General features: G+C 41.8%; 1 protein-coding gene across 2 annotated transcripts in view; it reads right to left on the bottom strand.

Moving 5' to 3' along the window:
- FAM227A (family with sequence similarity 227 member A) overlaps window positions 1-18,187 on the bottom strand; it is a 25,570-nt gene extending 7,383 nt beyond the window's left edge. The window contains exons 1-13 of one of the 2 annotated variants that reach the window (XM_083573950.1): window positions 17,912-18,187; window positions 16,301-16,438; window positions 14,669-14,754; window positions 14,057-14,126; window positions 11,496-11,560; window positions 10,832-10,978; window positions 9,008-9,109; window positions 6,502-6,606; window positions 5,817-5,940; window positions 4,410-4,517; window positions 2,892-2,962; window positions 2,313-2,382; window positions 1,195-1,313 (exon numbers count right to left, since the gene is read on the bottom strand). In XM_083573950.1, coding sequence (XP_083430076.1) covers window positions 1,195-1,313; window positions 2,313-2,382; window positions 2,892-2,962; window positions 4,410-4,517; window positions 5,817-5,940; window positions 6,502-6,606; window positions 9,008-9,109; window positions 10,832-10,978; window positions 11,496-11,560; window positions 14,057-14,126; window positions 14,669-14,754; window positions 16,301-16,421 — 1,188 coding nt within the window. In that variant the 5' untranslated portion in view covers window positions 16,422-16,438; window positions 17,912-18,187. Of the gene's footprint in view, window positions 1-1,194; window positions 1,314-2,312; window positions 2,383-2,891; window positions 2,963-4,409; window positions 4,518-5,816; window positions 5,941-6,501; window positions 6,607-9,007; window positions 9,110-10,831; window positions 10,979-11,495; window positions 11,561-14,056; window positions 14,127-14,668; window positions 14,755-16,300; window positions 16,439-16,883; window positions 16,929-17,911 lie in introns of those variants that run through there. The other variant, XM_083573951.1, reaches the window with a different exon arrangement.

Genomic DNA, 18,187 nt, shown 5'->3' with positions numbered 1-18,187 from the left:
CATCATTCTTCTAGATCTAGAAGATACATTATTGTACCCCTGATCTTTGATTTCCTACAGATTGTTCATGGGCACAATAATGTAGCAACCTCACCTTTACAGCTTGCTATATTTAATATCCTAATGTAAGCCCCTCAATAATGGGAAGGGTTGTCTCAGGGCTGAGCAGGGCTCACAGATGCTTTTGCATGAATGGCATGTATATGCATGGATTCACGTTTTCTGTGGTTCCGCTAGCATTTTTTTAAACTCGCCCTTCTGGAGGTTACACAGTCTTTCTGTATGAGTGATGCCTTGTGGTCAGCCTGGCTGCAGCCCCTCATACATCCATGTGGGTAGTTTTCAAATGTGAATCAGCTCACAGATAATCTGGGACTGCTCTCTGATTGACATAACTGCTCATTCAAGATGCTTCTTTTCTGTTTCACTCCTGATTTTTGTGTCTCTCAAAATAATCATCCTCATTAAGTTTGTATCCTTTAAGGTGCTGGTTTTAACCTTTAAAACCCTATACGGCCTAGGATCCTCGTACTTACGGGACCGCCTCTCCTAGTATGCCCCATGGAGGACCTTACATAAATAATAACACCTTGGAGGTCCCAGGCCTTCGACCAGAGCCAGGGCCTTTTTGGCACTGTCCCCAGCCTGGTGGAATGCTCTGTCACAAGAGACCAGGCCCTGCAGGATCTGACATCTTTCCGCAGGACCTGTAAGATGGAGCTATTCTGCCATGCCTTTGGTCAGGGCCCAGTCTGACCCCCTCTCCTTCTATAAGATCCTTTTATAAGACCCTGCATGTAAGTGGTCTCCGAAACTCTTCCCAATGTCCCAGTAAGGCCAGCACAAATAGTTGGGCCTAGCAAGCACTTAATGTTCCCAACCCTTATAGTTATAATTCGTGGGTTGCCATCTGATTTTATTCTGACCTTAGCTTGATTCTAAGTTGTATTTTAATTGATTGTTTGATTCTATGTTTTTAATGTATTATATATTCTGAAGTTAGCCGCCCTGAGCCAGGTCCTGACCGGGGAGGGCAGGGTATAAATAAAATTATTATTATTATCCTAGCTGAATAAACTTTCTTTTCTGTATTGAATTCAAAGGACATCTGTATAAGCAGTAGGGATATGTTACTATCTTATCCTCAAGTAATTGTGCTATTTTAAAATGTCCCCTCTACATGAATTACATTACCTCTCGAGGAAGCAAAGCAATCTTCAGTTTCTTTTTTGATGAACGTTGATGCTTCTGTGATGAATGCTGCTCATCATCCTCTGTAGTCCTCAAAGAGTGAAAATATAGACTCATTTTTTCTAGGGGTTGGGGGAGGGAGAAAAAGCTTCTCAGTTGTTATGTAAGCTGTCTCTTAATTTAAAAAGAATGACTAACAACAACAACAACTTTTTATTTATACTCCCGCCCTCCCCGGCCAAGACCGGGCTCAGGGTGGCTAACACTAAATATAAAATACAATAAAAACATTTTTTAAAAACCAGTTGACTAAAATACAGCTTAAAATGCAGCCTCGTTTTACTGGGAGCCCATACACTTAATATATGAAGAAATGAGAGAACATTCCATGCTTTACCCAAAGGAGAGATTAATAATAATAATAATAATAATAATAATAATAATAATAATAATAATTTATACCCCGCCCACCTGGCTGGGTTTCCTCAGCCACTCTGGGCAGCTTCCAACAGAATATTAAAATACAATAACCTATTAAACATTAAAAACTTCCCTAAACAGGGCTGCCTTCAGATGTCTTCTAAAAGTCTGGTACAGTGGTACCTTGGGTTACAGTCACTTCAGGTTACAGACGCTTCAGGTTACAGACTCCGCTAACCCAGAAATAGTACCTCGGGTTAATAACTTTGCTTCAGGATGAGAACAGAAATCGTGCAGCGGCAGCGCAGTAGCAGTGGAAGGCCCCATCAGCTAAAGTGGTACCTCAGGTTAAGAACAGTTTCAGGTTAAGAACGGACCTCCAGAACGAATTACGTTCTTAACCCAAGGTACTACTGTAGTTGTTTTTCTCTTTGACATCTGGTGGGAGGGTGCCACTACCGAGAAGGCCCCCTGCCTGGTTCTCTGTAACTTGGCTTCTCGCAGAGTCTGTAACCTGAAGCATATGTAACCTGAGGTACCACTGTAATTCATCTACATCTCTTACTTATGAGTCATGACAACACACGCTTCCATATGCTCACTTGGAAAAAGCATGCCACATCAATGCTATTAGCGCAATGGAGGACTCTAATGTTTACAACAGATCTTGCATACATTTATCAAATTTTTCACTGTATTACCTTCCAAAGGAAACTGCTTTTGATTTTTTTTCTTGGAGACAGACTTGACTTTTTTAATGGCTGTATGCTTCTAGATCACAAGAGATGAAGAAAAATTTCATACCACATTACATTTTTACATATTAAATTTGGGTGGGGAGGAGTAAGTTTGGAGATTTTAAAAAGGAAGAAAGGACTTTAAATATTGGGACATTATTCAGGTAGCATTTTTCATTTCTTTTTAATAGATCAGTGCTCACTCTTATTTATCAAATGCAACACAGCATTGGAAAGAGTTACTGGTACTATTTTCTTAAAATCATTGTGCCATGGGGCTTATAGACCTTAAGTCATATGAGCAAATGCCTTAATCGATAAGAGCACCAGACTCTTAATCTCAAGGTCGTGGGTTCAAGCCCCAAGTAGGGCAAGATTCCTGTTGGACTAGATGATCCTTGTAGTCACGTCCAACTGTACAATTCTATGATTCCATGAGTTAATTCTCCACCCGCTCTGGTATAATCTTTCGTTTATCTTTAGAACACTTTGCCCATATTAACAGCCCCTATACTGATGCTTGCAAATGAAATAACCTTTTACCTTTCGGAGTGTCAATGGGTGCTTCCGTGTAGTACCAGGTAACACATAGTTGCTAAAGGAAATATCACAGCCTGTGGAAATCAAAGTTGCTTATTATAAATTATTTCCTTATTACCTATGATTGGGTGAATAGGGAATTTCTCTCTCTGCCTGGGACACAGAACACACTGTCCACAATGCATACTTTATACTTCTTGCATATGCAGTTTGGTCCTTTGGGGGATTTCTCAGAATCCTATTGAAATGATGAGGGTTCTACCTATGGAAGGCTATCCTCTACCCTAGCAGTACATAGCCATCTTCCTTCCTACACCATCAGTTACGAGGCTCACATGGAAGCTGACCCCAAATGGTTCTAAACTAGCCAGGTACGAGCTGAAAAATCATGAACACTTGAATATTTTGCTGATCCAAGGGGGTAAATCCCATCAAAATAGGGAAGTGAATAAAGGCAGTGCTCCCTTCACAGCTGGATGTCAGCTCCTACGAAAGACAGTCCTCTTATCTATTGTACCTGGAACTGAATCTCCTCCTACACCACAAATATTTTCCTCTCCTTAAGGAGAGGAAAATCCTCTTAAAAGCAATTTGCAAATACTGCCTCCAACAGAAAAAACCCAAGAAAGATTCTTTACAAAACTACGCTTACCCACTATAGTGAGTCCATGGCACCGCAATCTGTGCTGGTGCAGAAATGGTTAAGAGATTGGAAATGCACAATAGGATCGCATACATGTACAAATATATGCATTCAAACTGCCTTCTCCAAGTATGAAACTGCACAATTTTATCCTTTGCAAATGCTCCATTTTGAATCCAACCCATTTTTCCCAACTAGAGAAAGGAAGTTCCCAAATTGGCAGGCACTTCCTAATTAGGACCATAAGCCAGACATTCCCTACCACTGGCTTAGCGTGTTGGACTAGGATGACCCAGAGTCAAATCTTCACTCAGGCATAAGAAAAACCTTGGACCAATGACTGCTTCTCTGCCGAACCTAGTTCATAGGATTGATGTGAGAAAATAAAAGGGAGCAGAAAAACCCTGTGTGCTGCCTTGAATTCCTTGGAGAAATAGCAGGATATCATCATCATCATCAACAACAACAACAACAACAACAGTAAAACACATACTGACAACATCTGTAAAAGACGCCAAAGATTAAGAGGCACTCCCACACTGGGCATTGTTACATGTCTTTCTTACAGCTTCCAGTAATTCTACATCACTTATCAATTTCTCCCAATTGTCAATACGTTATTAAAAAACAAGCAACCAAAAGGCACCCTCCCCCCCCAAAATGCCCATTTTTAAAGCATCCTTAAACAGAAAGTTGAAACTAAATAAATAAAATTGCATACAAAAATGTAAATATTAGGAGAAAGCGACACACATTCTGATGAATTTTCATGTGATTTTTTTTAAAAAATTGCAAACTGATGTGGAATTGCAGAGAACTGAACTTAATATCTGAAAAATGAGAAACTGAAATTGAAAGATTTGCTCATCTTGACTTACCAGTCCCTAATTTTCCTTTTCCAGACAGCAAATCTTCTCTTCTGGATCGCTCTGGCTCCAACTGGGAATAATCCCATTTAGTATAACTCCCTGGTGCATTCAGGCTACCTATATGGGGTGAGGGGGAGGACAGATAGTGAGAAGCAAAAGAATGCACTTGTTATTATCATCTATACACAGTAAATCGTAACTTATTGGACAGTGTTATGTATAACTGGGACGCGGGTGGCGCTGTGGGTTAAACCACAGAGCCTAGGACTTGCCGATCAGAAGGTTGGCGGTTCGAATCCCCGCAACAGGGTGAGCTCCCGTTGCTTGGTCCCTGCTCCTGCCAACCTAGCAGTTTGAAAGCACGTCAAAGTGCAAGTAGATAAATAGGTACCGCTCCGATGGGAAGGTAAACGGCATTTCCGTGCTCTGCTCTGGTTCGCCAGAAGCAGCTTAGTCATGCTGGCCACATGACCTGGAAGCTGTACGCCGGCTCCCTCGGCCAATAAAGCGAGATGAGCGCCGCAACCCCAGAGTCGGTCATGACTGGACCTAAGTCAGGGGTCCCTTTACCTTTACTATGTATGATTATGTTTTATGTTGGAAAAAGACAGCCTCCACCCAAGAACTGAAGCATGCCCAATGGGTTCTTCACTTTTTAATGCCTTCATGCCATATTGCAAACTGCTTCTGAAAGATGCCTCACTTTCCAAAACCATTTCCAAAGTGGCACGGAGAACGGCTGTTTAACAAATACAACTGCAAATTCCCCCTTGGGCACATATAAGTAGCTTAAACAACACAGAGTTTTATAGCACCTTAAAGACTAACTGGTTTATTGTGGCATAAACTTTGATCATCTGATGAACTGCATCCTTATCCACAAAAGTATATTCCTTAATAAATGTGTTAATTCTTTTAAGGTACTACAGGACTGCTAGGTGCTTTTGTTACAGCAAACTAACATGGCTCTTCTCTGGAACTTATAACTAGTCAAGTGATTATTTGGATTCGACTGTAGGGTAAGAGAAAGAAGCCTAAGGACAGCTCAAAAATGTCAAGATGAGACACATTTCTTGACTGAATGTGACTCAAAGAGGGGAAGGGGGTGGCAGCTAACTGCTGGTTATATTATGTTGAAGGATTGCTAAAAACAGTACTTTTTTCCATAAAAAATTTTTTAGGGGTACTCTCATTTTGACTCAAGAAAATCACCATTTTATAGTTCAAATCAGGGGGAAATAAATACAGTAAATGGACAAAAGTACAAAGATTCATAAAATGTTTAGGGGTATGCGTACCCCTGTGTCCCCCCAGAAAAAAGCACTGCCATAAACATTACTGCATTGTGTGAAACATGGATCTCCAATCAAAGTCTATACAGCTCCCTTCATAAGCAAGGAGAACAGGCCATCTCACCTCGCAGCCACTCGGAGAATATATCACAGAGCCCGGCCTTGAATTCATGTGTATTGAACCAGGACCTTGAGAAACAGTAGCAGAAGCAGGTGTACACAGCTTGACTCAGCAGTGAAGGGAAAAGCTAAAACCAAGGCAGGAGAAATCAGAGCTCAAATAAATTGGTTAACTGCAACTGTTAACTGTTAACATGTTAAGTTAATGATGTGATCCACAATCATGCTGTGGGTTTTGAAAAACTAAATACCAGGTCAGGTGAGTGATTGTCACCGTCACCACAGTACAGTGGTACCTCTGGTTACGAACTTAAATCGTTCTGGAGGTCCGTTCTTAACCTGAAACCATTCTTAACCTGAGTTAAGGTACCACTTAAGCTAATGGGGCCTCCTGCTGCCACCATGCCGCGGGCGCACAATTTCTGTTCTCATCCTGGGGCAAAGTCCTTAACCCAAGGTACTACTTCCAGGTTAGTGGAGTTTGTAACCTGAAGTGTTTGTAACCTGAGGTGTTTGTAACCCGAGGTACCACTGTACAAGGATAGGGGAAGGTTAAGCCTTCCCAGCACAATAACAGTAAGCAATATCAGGGTGAAAATTAGTATTCAGAAAATATCTCTCATTGGCACAAATGGGAGTTTCCCTGCTTGAAACCTGATATCTCTTTATGGATTTTTTTTCATACTTACTGTAAGGATGAGTTCCTGACTGGCAACCTTGTGACAGCCCAACAGAACGCGAGAATAATTTTCTGAAATGCGTTCGAACAAACGCCCCTGAATCTCTTGATTCGGCTATTGGGAGAGAAATAAATGTGAGGCATTTGCAATGAGGCTTCAGAAAGGTAGGATAAACTACAAACCTACACATAGTGAAATGAAAGCTACTTATACATGAGACTGCCTTTGAAAAGCATACAGAAACTTCACCTGGTCCAAAATACAGCTGCCAGACCATTAGCTGGAATTCACGGTAGTGAATTGGCTTCTGATTTGATATTGGGCACAAAACTAAGGGCTACTGCAGACATATAGTGTTTTTTTTTTTTAATAATTTTTATTAACTGGCCAATCACATCAAATTAAATCACATCACATAAATTCCAAATTACAAAGCCAAATTTTTAAATTTTGTTGGGGGAACCCATACTTCAAGATCCAAAGGGGGATTCAAATCATCTTCTTATTACTGCGTTAGTGTCCAAATCAGTCCCAATCAGTCCAGACAAAGTTCATAATTCTATCCAGTCTTATCTTGGTGTTTCCACATCATATCTTGTTCATTAATTTCTCTTTTTCTTTTACGATCTCTTCTGTTAGTCTCCTTAAGCCGATAAGCAAATATAATAATCCTGTGTGAATTTCCCGTTCTTCCAATCTAAGTCCAGATGGTTTCCATATATCTCCTTCGTAGATAACATCACTCTTTCCATCATAAATCAGGCATTTTTCGCTCTTAAATCCCACGGAGGAGTTTATCCACGATATATAAACAGCACTATTTCTCTCTTTCTCCTCCCAGACCCAAGAGTTCCAACAATGCCTCCCAAGATGGCGACGGCATTTTTAACTGCGTCATTCCAAAACTCTTAACTTTCCAGCTTCGTCTTGAAGCATTGCTTTGGTTCGAAAGTTTATCTCCACACAGCCTTAAATCACAGCTTAAGTCCTTAAAGTTCTGACTTATTAGGGGAGGGGATTCTTGTTAAATCACGTGAAAAGGAATGGAAGGTTTTCCCCCCCTCCCCCCTCAGTCATTTGCAATACCGTATCTTGTCGTATCTTCTCATATTTTATTCTTGCCTTGTTATCAGAGATCTCTTCTGTCAGCAGTCTTTACTCCCCCTTTTTCCTTGAAGTATGTGCAATTTATCTCGTCCAAATTGTTTCTTTTGAAGATTCTTGCAAACTAGAGGCGCGGATCAGAGACGGCATCAAGGAGTGCCGGAATCCCACAGGAGGGCTTTGTGCCTAGTGCCCCCACCCCCACAAATTCGGGGGTGGTATAGGGCACAGCAGGCAAGGGCCGTCCCCCCCATAATCCTGGGGGGGTTAAGGAGGCTAATTACCCCCATCATAGCCTCCAAATCACCTCGTGTGGGTCGGAGAGATGTTATTGTCAGCCATCTTCCGATGCGCCACCTAGTGGCCCCCTCCTGCAGACATATAGTGTTAACTTGTCTGAGACCCAGGTATCTCTGATAGTAAGTGCAACATCAGCTCTAAAAGCATTAGCTTTTATCTTGATTTGATAATGCTATTATACTGGTTTCTGTGTTAAACTGTTTCCTTTGCTAATGTTTTAAAGGTTTCATTGTGATTTTTTTTTTTTATTTGTTGGCTGCTTTGTGAATTCCTGTGATCATAAATAATACTATTATAAAAAATGATAAATAACTTAAAAGAAAGAAATGGCTACATAATGAAGAAAAGCAGGACAGGCGTTGGATCGAAGGATGCTATGTGGCAGTTGTCTAAATATAAGGGTCCCTCCAGACTGGTTTGTGTGGGTGGGTAGGCGGGTGTATTCTGCAAAATGCCATTGATTCAATGCATTTGTGCATTAGTGATGGATTTATACTGGATCACCCACACACCAGTCTGCTTTATTAGCTGTTTGCCAATGCATCTCCAACGTTATTGCATGATGGCCATCTTGAAGGGCGTTCTTGCACTGCAGTGCAACAAAAGCAGGACCAAAAACAAACAAACAAAAACAGACAGACTAGAAAAGTTTCAGGATTTCAGCAGGAAATTATGAGACATGCACTGACTGCAAACAGTATGTCTACCCTGAAACTTATCCAGGCACAAACTGCATTGAAAGCAGGACTGTGTATAACTACCCCGACACAAAACATCAAGAATGCACAATAAATAAAGAGGACGTCTAAAGCGTCCCTGAAAGATGATGCAGTCAGTGCTTATTTAATGACTTAAAGGGCAGGTCATCCCTGTGTGGCACTGAAAGTGAGGCTAGCAAGCAGGTCCAAAGCAGAAGTTACAGGTTTTTTGTGCCTCTGCAATGCAATAAAAAAAATCTGGAATCTTCGTTTGCAGTTGCCAGGCTGGCACTGGGACTAGCATTAAAAGAGGAATGCACTGTCTCTAAATAAACTGAGCAGCTGCAAATCAGAAACAAAAAATCCGGAGGAAAATATCTTCCAAGCCCCCAATATTCAGCCCTTATTCTTACATGATACAAGTGCAGAAACTGCCACCAGAAACTGTCCAGCAAAATAGCCTGGATACATGGCGCATCGAGAAACTTTTGCAGCATCTTTGAAGCCCAGCGTGTCTTTAAAGAAATTAAACAGGAATATAATGGTCTTAAATCAAGATTATGGATTTTGATAATACTGCATGTGTTAATTAGCTGAACAATAAATGTATCACCATGGCCTTGTTAATTGTAACTCTTTTGCGTAATTATTACTGTTGCATACTTTTACATTTCCATTTTCATTTCCTCTGACCTCACTCCTCTTCAGTCTCTGCTCCATACTATTGGTACATCCAGACTAGTGTTTATTATGGGATGAGTGCTCTTCATCCTTGCAAGTTTTTTTTTTGTAATGCCCAAAAATGTCATAATCATCAAAAGGCAGGTCTACCCCTGTTCCCGATTTAATCCAAATTTACACTTTCTATAGAAAATCCAGTAAGGTTTTTTTTAAAAAAAAACCTGTTGCCAACAATCTGTTTGAAACATCTCAATGACCCATTTATATTATTTAACTCCTGTCTGGAAAACCCACATGGTGTTTGCGTGTATGCCTGCCAATTTAGGATTAAATTTCATGCATCTGATGAACTGAATTCCAGTCCATGAAAGCTTATGCCATAATAAATCTGTTAATCTTTAAAGTACCAAAAGACTCTTTACGGTCTAAGGAGCATTGTAAGGGGCTGGCCTGAACCTTTGATATTTTTTGCACTGGATTCTGTCTCTCCTGCATCTTCTCCCTCCCACCCCTTTTTAAAAAATTGAACTTTGCTTACAGGATGGCTTTCCCACTGAAGTTCAGCTCAAATATGAATCCATAACGAGTATCAGTACATGCAAATTTTATGCAAATATGTGTGATTGGCTGTGCCCCAAGTCTTTCAAAGGCCTAGAGATGCTCCTGATGGTCTAGAACAGAGCTTTCCATACTTTCCATGTTGGTGACACACTTTTGGGACATGCATCATTTCATGACACAGTAATTCAGTTTTACTAGCAAACCAGAGGTTAAACTAACCCCTTTCCAGCCCTGGGAGGGGTGCGGGGAGTGTTCACGTGACACACCAACACACTGCACACAAATGTGTCACGACTCACAGTTTGGAAAGCTCTGGTCTAGAAGTTTCAGACCTTGATTTCACATCCTGGTTTGTTGTCCAAGATTAACCAGAGTTTTCCGGTTGAGATATAATGGGGAAATGTGGGATAAGAAACACTGGATGTTTCAACTGTGCCTTGAGAGAGAATGAATAATGGAAGGAAGGAAGCAGGCAGGCACAATGCTCATTCTCAGGCCAATTAATCATGGCTATTATAGCAAGATCATAACTCCTGTACCAGATTATACACTTGGGTCAACTCCAGGTTTAAGTGAGCCCTGGTTAACGTGTCCTTTAGTGAGCTCTGTCCTCTGTTAGTGGGCCCTAACTTACCAAGCCACAGTCACAGCATTCCAAGCAGTGATAAGCAACTGGGGCTAACCACTGTTTTAACTGCCTACAATGCCACAAGGGTGATGCTAGGTTGAGCCACCTGGGGATGTTCAGAGTGAGACCAGGAAAACCAACAAAGGGGAGGGCGAGGGAAGTCATCAGATGTGACCCCTGCCAGGATGCTGTGGCCCTAGCAACTGCCTGAAGGTGCCTGGTGCTGACACTGCCCCAGCTATACTATCTTGCGCCACGTAAATGCACATTTAAAAAGTATGTATGGCTCTACATTATCAATTCACCCCTACTACCTCCCTCGTCCAGCCTGCTATCAACTTCTGAATGTTTGAGATATGCAGCGTACCTTACCAACTGGTGTTTTACCCTGGGCACGAATCACCTTCTCCAAAATTTCACTCAGCTCTATTCCATTTGGCAATGGTGTAGGTTTCTCCTTACAGTATCCTGGGTATTGATATAATTCCACAAGTTTATCCTTTTCTGTTACCATCTAGGAGTTAAAAAAACAACAATTAATACAAGAGAAATCAAGAAGACACCCAGCCCACAATTCAACCCAGTGAGCACCCTAAGGACGGTCTGTTGACATTCTAAAGTTTTTGGGACTCACCAGAGTCCTGACAAAAATCACCTTCATACACAGCAATGGTTAACTATTAACAAATCTAGTGCCATATTCAGCCTTAGCTCCCCCTCCCCATCTAGAATAAGGTACTAATAATATCTTAGCTTGTTTCCAGGAATGTGGCGAGTTAAAGGATATGAAAAAACCTTTGAACATTCAAAAGCACTGTACTGTACAAATGCTAACGACTAGTGTTATATAAATGAAACAATTATTATAGGAGTGTATAATGGATTAAAATGACCAACTCTCTGATTCATCATGAGACCTTCCTAGGCACTTATGTCACAATGCATCTCATACTTCCTGAGCATTTGGGATTCTGCATCTTTCTAATATGTACAGGAATCAATGACTCCTGATCCCTCACATGCCATCATACCTTTTTCTGAGCTAGTTTCTCTGTAGCGTGCTTCCCAGACTTCTGCATCATCTTCTGGTCTCTCTCTGCAGCATAATGAAAAAATGGCCACCCTTAGCATCTGAAGAGCATCTTAGGACAAAATGGACAATCTTTTCGTAGGAATTAGTTAAGTAAGAGCACTGGATTTGGGGTTGTGGTTTGCAGATATTTTTGCTCCACCAGAAAAATGAAGTAGTATATTTTCCCCTTTCCACTGCACTCCACCACATGCCTGTGCCAGTTTTTAATGGTACTATAAAAGGTAAAGGGACCCCTGACCATTAGGTCCAGTCGTGACCGACTCTGGGGTTGTGGCGCTCATCCCGCTTTATTGGCCAAGGGAGCCGGCGTACAGCTTCCAGGTCATGTGGCCAGCATGACTAAGCTGCTTCTGGCGAACCAGAGCAGTGCACGGAAACGCCGTTTACCTTCCCGCCGGAGTGGTACCTATTTATCTACTTGCACTTTGACGTGCTTTCGAACTGCTAGGTTGGCAGGAGCAGGGACCGAGCAACAGGAGCTCACCCCGTTGCAGGGATTCGAACCGTGACCTTCTGATCAGCAAGTCCTAGGCTCTGTGGTTTAACCTGTAATGGTACTATAGTAAGTAGCAAATGGATTCCAAGAAAAAGGAGGTTTGTTATTTGTCAGTGGTTTGCATGGGTACTGTAGCCACCCCAGAATGAAGTGAGCCCATACAGATGACCAGGAGCCAGAGTGGTATAGTGGACAGCATGCTGAACCAATGCTTGTTACTGAGAAGCTTGGTTAAACTGGAACTCTAAACAGGCCTTGAGACTAAGTATATTCACTAGGGTTTTGCTCTGAGCAAAGAGCATAACACTAACATAAGTAATCAGAGAAAACTCAAATTGAATTAATTATCATTTATTGAGGGGGGTTCCCAAAGCTTCCCACCAAAGTTCCCCAAGTGGCCTACCATAAAGGGGAATTTCCCTGCAGTGACCAGTATTATGCTTCAATTTGGTTAATGAAATTCCCAGTGCCTAGTTCAAAGCCTTGATTTGACAATAAATTATCCTCTGCAAGTAATAGCTTCCCTCCAGTAAGCATCCTCTTCCCTAATTAAATTCAGCACCTTCTTTTGTATTTTCCAGTTATTTTCTTAAATGTACCTTGACTGGCTAAGATGCTCAACTGATTCTACTGCAACTATGCACTTGGGAAACCTAATTGTTGCGACTCATGACCTGTTTTTGTTATTACAGTGGTGCCTCGCAAGACGAAATTAATTCGTTCCGCAAGTTTTTTCTTCTTGCGAGTTTTTTGTCTTGCGAAGCACGGTTTCCCATAGGAATGCATTGAAAATCAATTAATGCGTTCCTATGGAGACCGCTTGCCAGGCTGGCGGTGCGGAGAAGGGCTTTTCTCCCCATCACAAGCCTTCAGGACAGGTCCGGGAACAGAGGGGAAGGCGCGCAGCGCTTCTCCTCTGTTCCCGGGGCTTGCGGTGGGAGGAGGGTTTTTCCTCCCCACCGCCAACATTCAGAACAGCATTCTGAATGTTGACGGTGGGAAGGAAAACCCTCCTCCCACCGCAAGTCTTCAGGACAGCCATCCGAAGGCTGGCGCGGGGAGAAGGTCTCTCCGCCCCACCGCCAGCCTTCGGAGCAGCCTTCCAAAGGCTGCCGGTGGGGCGGAGAGACCTCCTCCCGCCGCCAGCCTTCGGAGCAGCCTTCCAAAGGCTGCCGGTGGGGCGGAGAGACCTCCTCCCGCCGCCAGCCTTCGGAGCAGCCTTCCAAAGGCTGGCGGCGGGAGGAGGTCTCTTCGCCCCACCGCCAGCCTTCAGAGGAGCCTTCCGAAGGCTGGCGGCGGGAGGAGGTCTCTACGTCCCACCGCCAGCCTTCGGAGGAGGTCCGAGGACAGTGGGGAAGACGCGCTGCGCTTCCCCGCTGTCCTGGAGATTTCCCTATGGGCTTTCGTCTTGCGAAGGAAGCCCATAGGGAAATTCGTCTTGCGAAGCGCATCGAAAAACGGAAAACCCTTTCGTCTAGCGGGTTTTTCATCTTGTGAGGCGTTCGTCTTGCGGGGCACCACTGTACTAAATCTTATCCATGTCTGTCCCGGGACATCAGGGGAAAAAACCCTTTACAAATTCAGGCTAACGCTCACTGATAATTTTTCCCTCTATAACCAGACTCTTCTCACACACCCAAGTTGTTCAGTATTTTGGGACACAAAAAGAGAATAAAATGGTGATGGCAGTGTGGAGCCGAATAGTCATGTATTCCAAGCTCAGTGCCTTGGAGAAAGAGTAAGACAAAACAATAATATTTATCTCCCTCTCTAATCCTTCCTTAGGGCAGAGATTATGGGAGGTCCCTATTTATCCACGCAACAACTTGGCCGACGGTGATTTATTGCCAAGAGTTCTTAACCGCTGTTAGCACAAATCATGGTTTGGCATGTCTGAACTACAGGACAAAATACAAATTTACTCGAATAAATATGTTCTAACAATAACATCATTTTTAAGGGGTTAGAGCCTCCATTTCATATTTGGTAGTATTAATGCATACCTTTTGCCCTAACTGATCTTGATACTTTTCTGGATGTCTTGCGTCTCTTGAGCCCCATTTCCCCAATCACCTTCAATGAGAAAAATAATGGAAAAGGGTGGTTAGGCACTAACTTCCTACAAGGTCCTGGAATTTATCTTCTTTGTATTAAATAAGAGAGGCATTATTAATTCCCTCACTATCTTGTAATTCTTTTAACACTGATTTTCAGTTAAAACCTGAGCATTCTTCAGGAACCTAAGAAACGTATATGAAGTTAGGATTAGAAATGTGAGTAAAATAAAATATTTGACAACTAGAAGAACTTGTCAACAAATATATGTGCATGAAAAATATGGGGGATTCAAGAACTTGCAACATTTAGACCTAGCTGGTGCAATAGCATCATTGCACCTGATGTCTCCTATTCTCTGGTTCAACACAGTTATATTAGTGCTGATCTAGGACTTCACCTCCGCTTTAAAAAAACAACAACAGCACCAACTGATTTTCAGTTTGTCATCAAAAAGGCTAAGAAATATACTTTGACCAAGCATCTATTATTTAGAAGTAGCATCAGAAAAACACAGTGGGATTTCTTGTATAAAGTGCTGATAAGATTTCTTTACTCACTCCTTCACTACTGTCATATCTTTTCAGACCCAGTTCTAAGTGAGAAATTTTCTGGTTCACTTGTCCTATGCTGCCAATGACGTACACTAACAGATATTTGTTAAGGAATATTTTGAAAACCTTCAAAGCATATGCAAAATTCTTTGTCCTCCTTTTTGTTAAACCTCCTATTACCATCACTTGAATGTTATATTTCCTTTATAAACTGTTACACACCACCCCGATCTCCCTGAGCGGTGTGAAATTCCAGGGGTTGCAGACATGCTTACTAGGGTCTGTATTACCTTTTGAGGCACAACAGAGACTGTGGTGTCTTTATAATAGATGGTTTTATTACATACAACCTGGACCTAGATGGAGTGATTGCAGGGCATTCACATCCTATGAGGGTCTGACTTCCCCCTTAAGTGCAGCATTAGATTCAAAGGACAGCCACCTTCTGTGATTCTTAGTTCCAGCTTGGTATCCCCAACTCACATGGAGTCCTGCCCCTCCTTCTCCTTCTTGCTGCTAATTGACTGCAAGGACCTCCCCACAGTCTACATCATTCAAAGTTAAACCCTAAATCTAGCCCACTAGCACTCAACAAAGAAGCCCCACTCCTGCTTGCCTGGCAGTCTTGACCTCTGATGGTTTCCTTGATGGTCCATGACTGGTCTGTGTCCTCTGCTAATGGCCCATCTAGCTAGCTCTGCAAAACTGGCTTGGCTCCTTAGCATAGCTAAATCCAGGAGATTTCCATGTTTGGCAAAATTTAATCAAATCTTGATTAATTCTGACTTACTACATCCAGGAATTATTGGGAGGATCTGGCACACAGGAATTTAGGGGAATCTGGCCCCCCACAAACCAGCCACTCTGAGGGCTTCCAACATATATAAAAACATATCAAAGCATGAAACATTAATAAACTTCCCTATACAGGGCTACCTTCAGATGTCTTCTAAAGGAATGTTGCTACTGCTTGACAGTGTGTGAAGGTGGAGCCTAACTTTTTTAGCAGTATGTTATGTGTATGTTGAGTCAACAAGTGTTCAACTGACTGCCTGATTTTGACCACATGCTGCTTGCTGCCCCACTAGATGCAAGACAAATAATAGTATTTCCTTATTTCAACTCACACAACTATCATGTAAGACTGATTGCAATTACATTTCTTTTTTTCATGACAAAGTATCTAGGTTTGGGGATGATGACCAGGTTTGTCATACATCAGGAAAATTCCTGACATGTCCTGGTTTTCAGGGTGTAAAAATGGCGTCAAGGGGTGAATTTTGTTGAATGTCAGGGAAAACCCGGATGTATGGCAACATGATGGAAAAAGCAATGGAAACAGCTCAAAAATCTTAAAATAACTATTTTTTGTTTAAGTTTCCCCAAAAAAGCTCAACAATGTGGGTTTGTTGTCCAAAAAAGTTCCACAACTTTGTGGGTGTCAGGAATTTTACTCTTTGAAATACGGCAATCCCAATGATGACTCAAGATTTCTCCAAACCTCAAAAAAATGAGGTTCAGGTACCGAATAAGTATTACCCAAACACTTTAACTTAAAGCAAAAGTAAAACAGTTATATATGATACAAGCTATATATTTATTTACACATACATTGTTAACTATAGGAACAAAGGATACATCGTGGTTTGTCATCTAATGTGCAACTGACGGTGTCTCTTTTCTTTTCTTGGGTTGCTGATGGCAATATCAAGAATCCCTTTAAAGGGCTCACAAATGATTTAATAGTTACAAATTGCATCTTGAAATTACTAAACCCTAAAAAATAAAGTGGAGACAACACATTGATATTAAAAACACATTTCCCCACAAACTTGCTTACTATTTTGTTTCCAAAGCATGAGCACACTTAAATTAACTTTTCCAATTATTGGCTTGAGCTGATTTAATCTAGAGAGCTATTTTAGGATTCCTCATGTGGAAACCAAAAGGGTTACTTTATAAATATAACACTTCTGCCCCACTCCCCTCCACCAAATATAGCTTAGTAAGAGGAAGAAAGGGTCCCATGGGGAAAATTATCCTAATTTGTCTTCCTTAATTTGTAGTAATTAGAGCTGCCAACTCAGAGGCAGCAATTTGGAATTCTAGCTGTAGTTAGGTATTCCCAGAAGAAATTTCAAGCCTGAAAATCACAACTATTAACTGCATTGTTCTCCACTGTACGGAGGGATAGCAAAGTATCAGGATTTTATGAAGCTACCAGAATTTTGTTTCTTGTTCTGTCACACACATTAGTTTTCTTGTTAGTGTTACAATTTAATGTGTCTCTTCACAGTTTGAATGAAAAAGTATTACCTTTGCTTATATTTTTTTCAAATATAAAAAATGTGTATTTTAGCATTCTGAGGCTGCATTATATACACTTCCTTCCGAGTAAAAATGTGCAAATTCTAATCAGCCTAAAAGTATCATTACATTGCACAGGTGTATTCTCTACACAATTTGTCAACTTTATTCCCAAGAAAACATGTCCAATACTGGAGTGCTTTGCATATCAAAGTGCAGCCCGATCCTGTGCATGTTTATCCAGAGGTGGAATGGGTCAGGATAGGGTGGGAGGAAGAGGTTTGTTTGTTTTTCTAAGAGTGTGCAGAGGTGATTAAAAACATAATGGTAAATTCCATGCTAATGATCACCAGGAAATTAAAACATGAAACTGAAATACCTTAATGACCTTCTAAATATGCCAATGCTGCAGCTATGCATGGTATAAAATTCTGATTGTCCCATCTCAAAAAGAACAATGTAGAACTGGGAAAGGGGCAGACAAAATAACCAAGGGCTTGGGAGAACCTTTCTTACAAGGAAATGTACAACTATTTCAAAATTAATCAGTAGCAACAGAAAACTGTCAATAAGGAAACTACCAGTTTACACCACATCTGCACCAGGCATTTAAAGCACAAAACCACTTTTAACAGTCATGGGTGTTGACATGGTCTAGGCTGAATTAAGGGAAGAACTGTCCACCAGGCATGCAGAGCTTTGCCGATGCAGATCTCCCAGATTGGTCGCCAGATTAAGACTGTGAAGAAAATGCCAGCAAAATGAGAGCAACAAAGTGAACAATAATAGTCCATGTATGATGATCTCCCCCGCCTTTCCTTTGGGAAGCTTATAGAGGCTCATCAGAAAAAAAGACGTTGATGGTCGACGTGAAAAAACGACGTTCCCAACTTATTCGGGTGTTACATAGCATCAAAGTAACACAGGGGCGCCCATACGTACCGGAGTGAAAGGGCGGGAAGAGTCCTTGCCCACGCAGCTGTGGGACCCTGTTTGTTTCTTCCGGACCCCAAGAGGGCCGATATCAAAAGCGCTCCTTGCCCCTCCAATCACGCCGGATTCTCTGCCGACCACGCCCACAACGGGCCCTTTTATGTCCTCCTCCCTGAGCGTTCTTCCGTCACCGTGGCAACTACTCGGAGCAAACCATTTATTTCTTGAACCTTTATGCATCTCTAAAAGGTAGCATTAGATGCCGACTACGACTGGCGAATCTGC

Source organism: Podarcis filfolensis (genome assembly GCF_964270895.1).
Source record: "Podarcis filfolensis genome assembly, chromosome: 10".
Taxonomy (NCBI): Eukaryota; Metazoa; Chordata; class Lepidosauria; order Squamata; family Lacertidae; genus Podarcis; species Podarcis filfolensis.
Note: the sequence above shows the minus strand (reverse complement) of the source record. Positions and strands in the feature narration are given on the sequence as shown.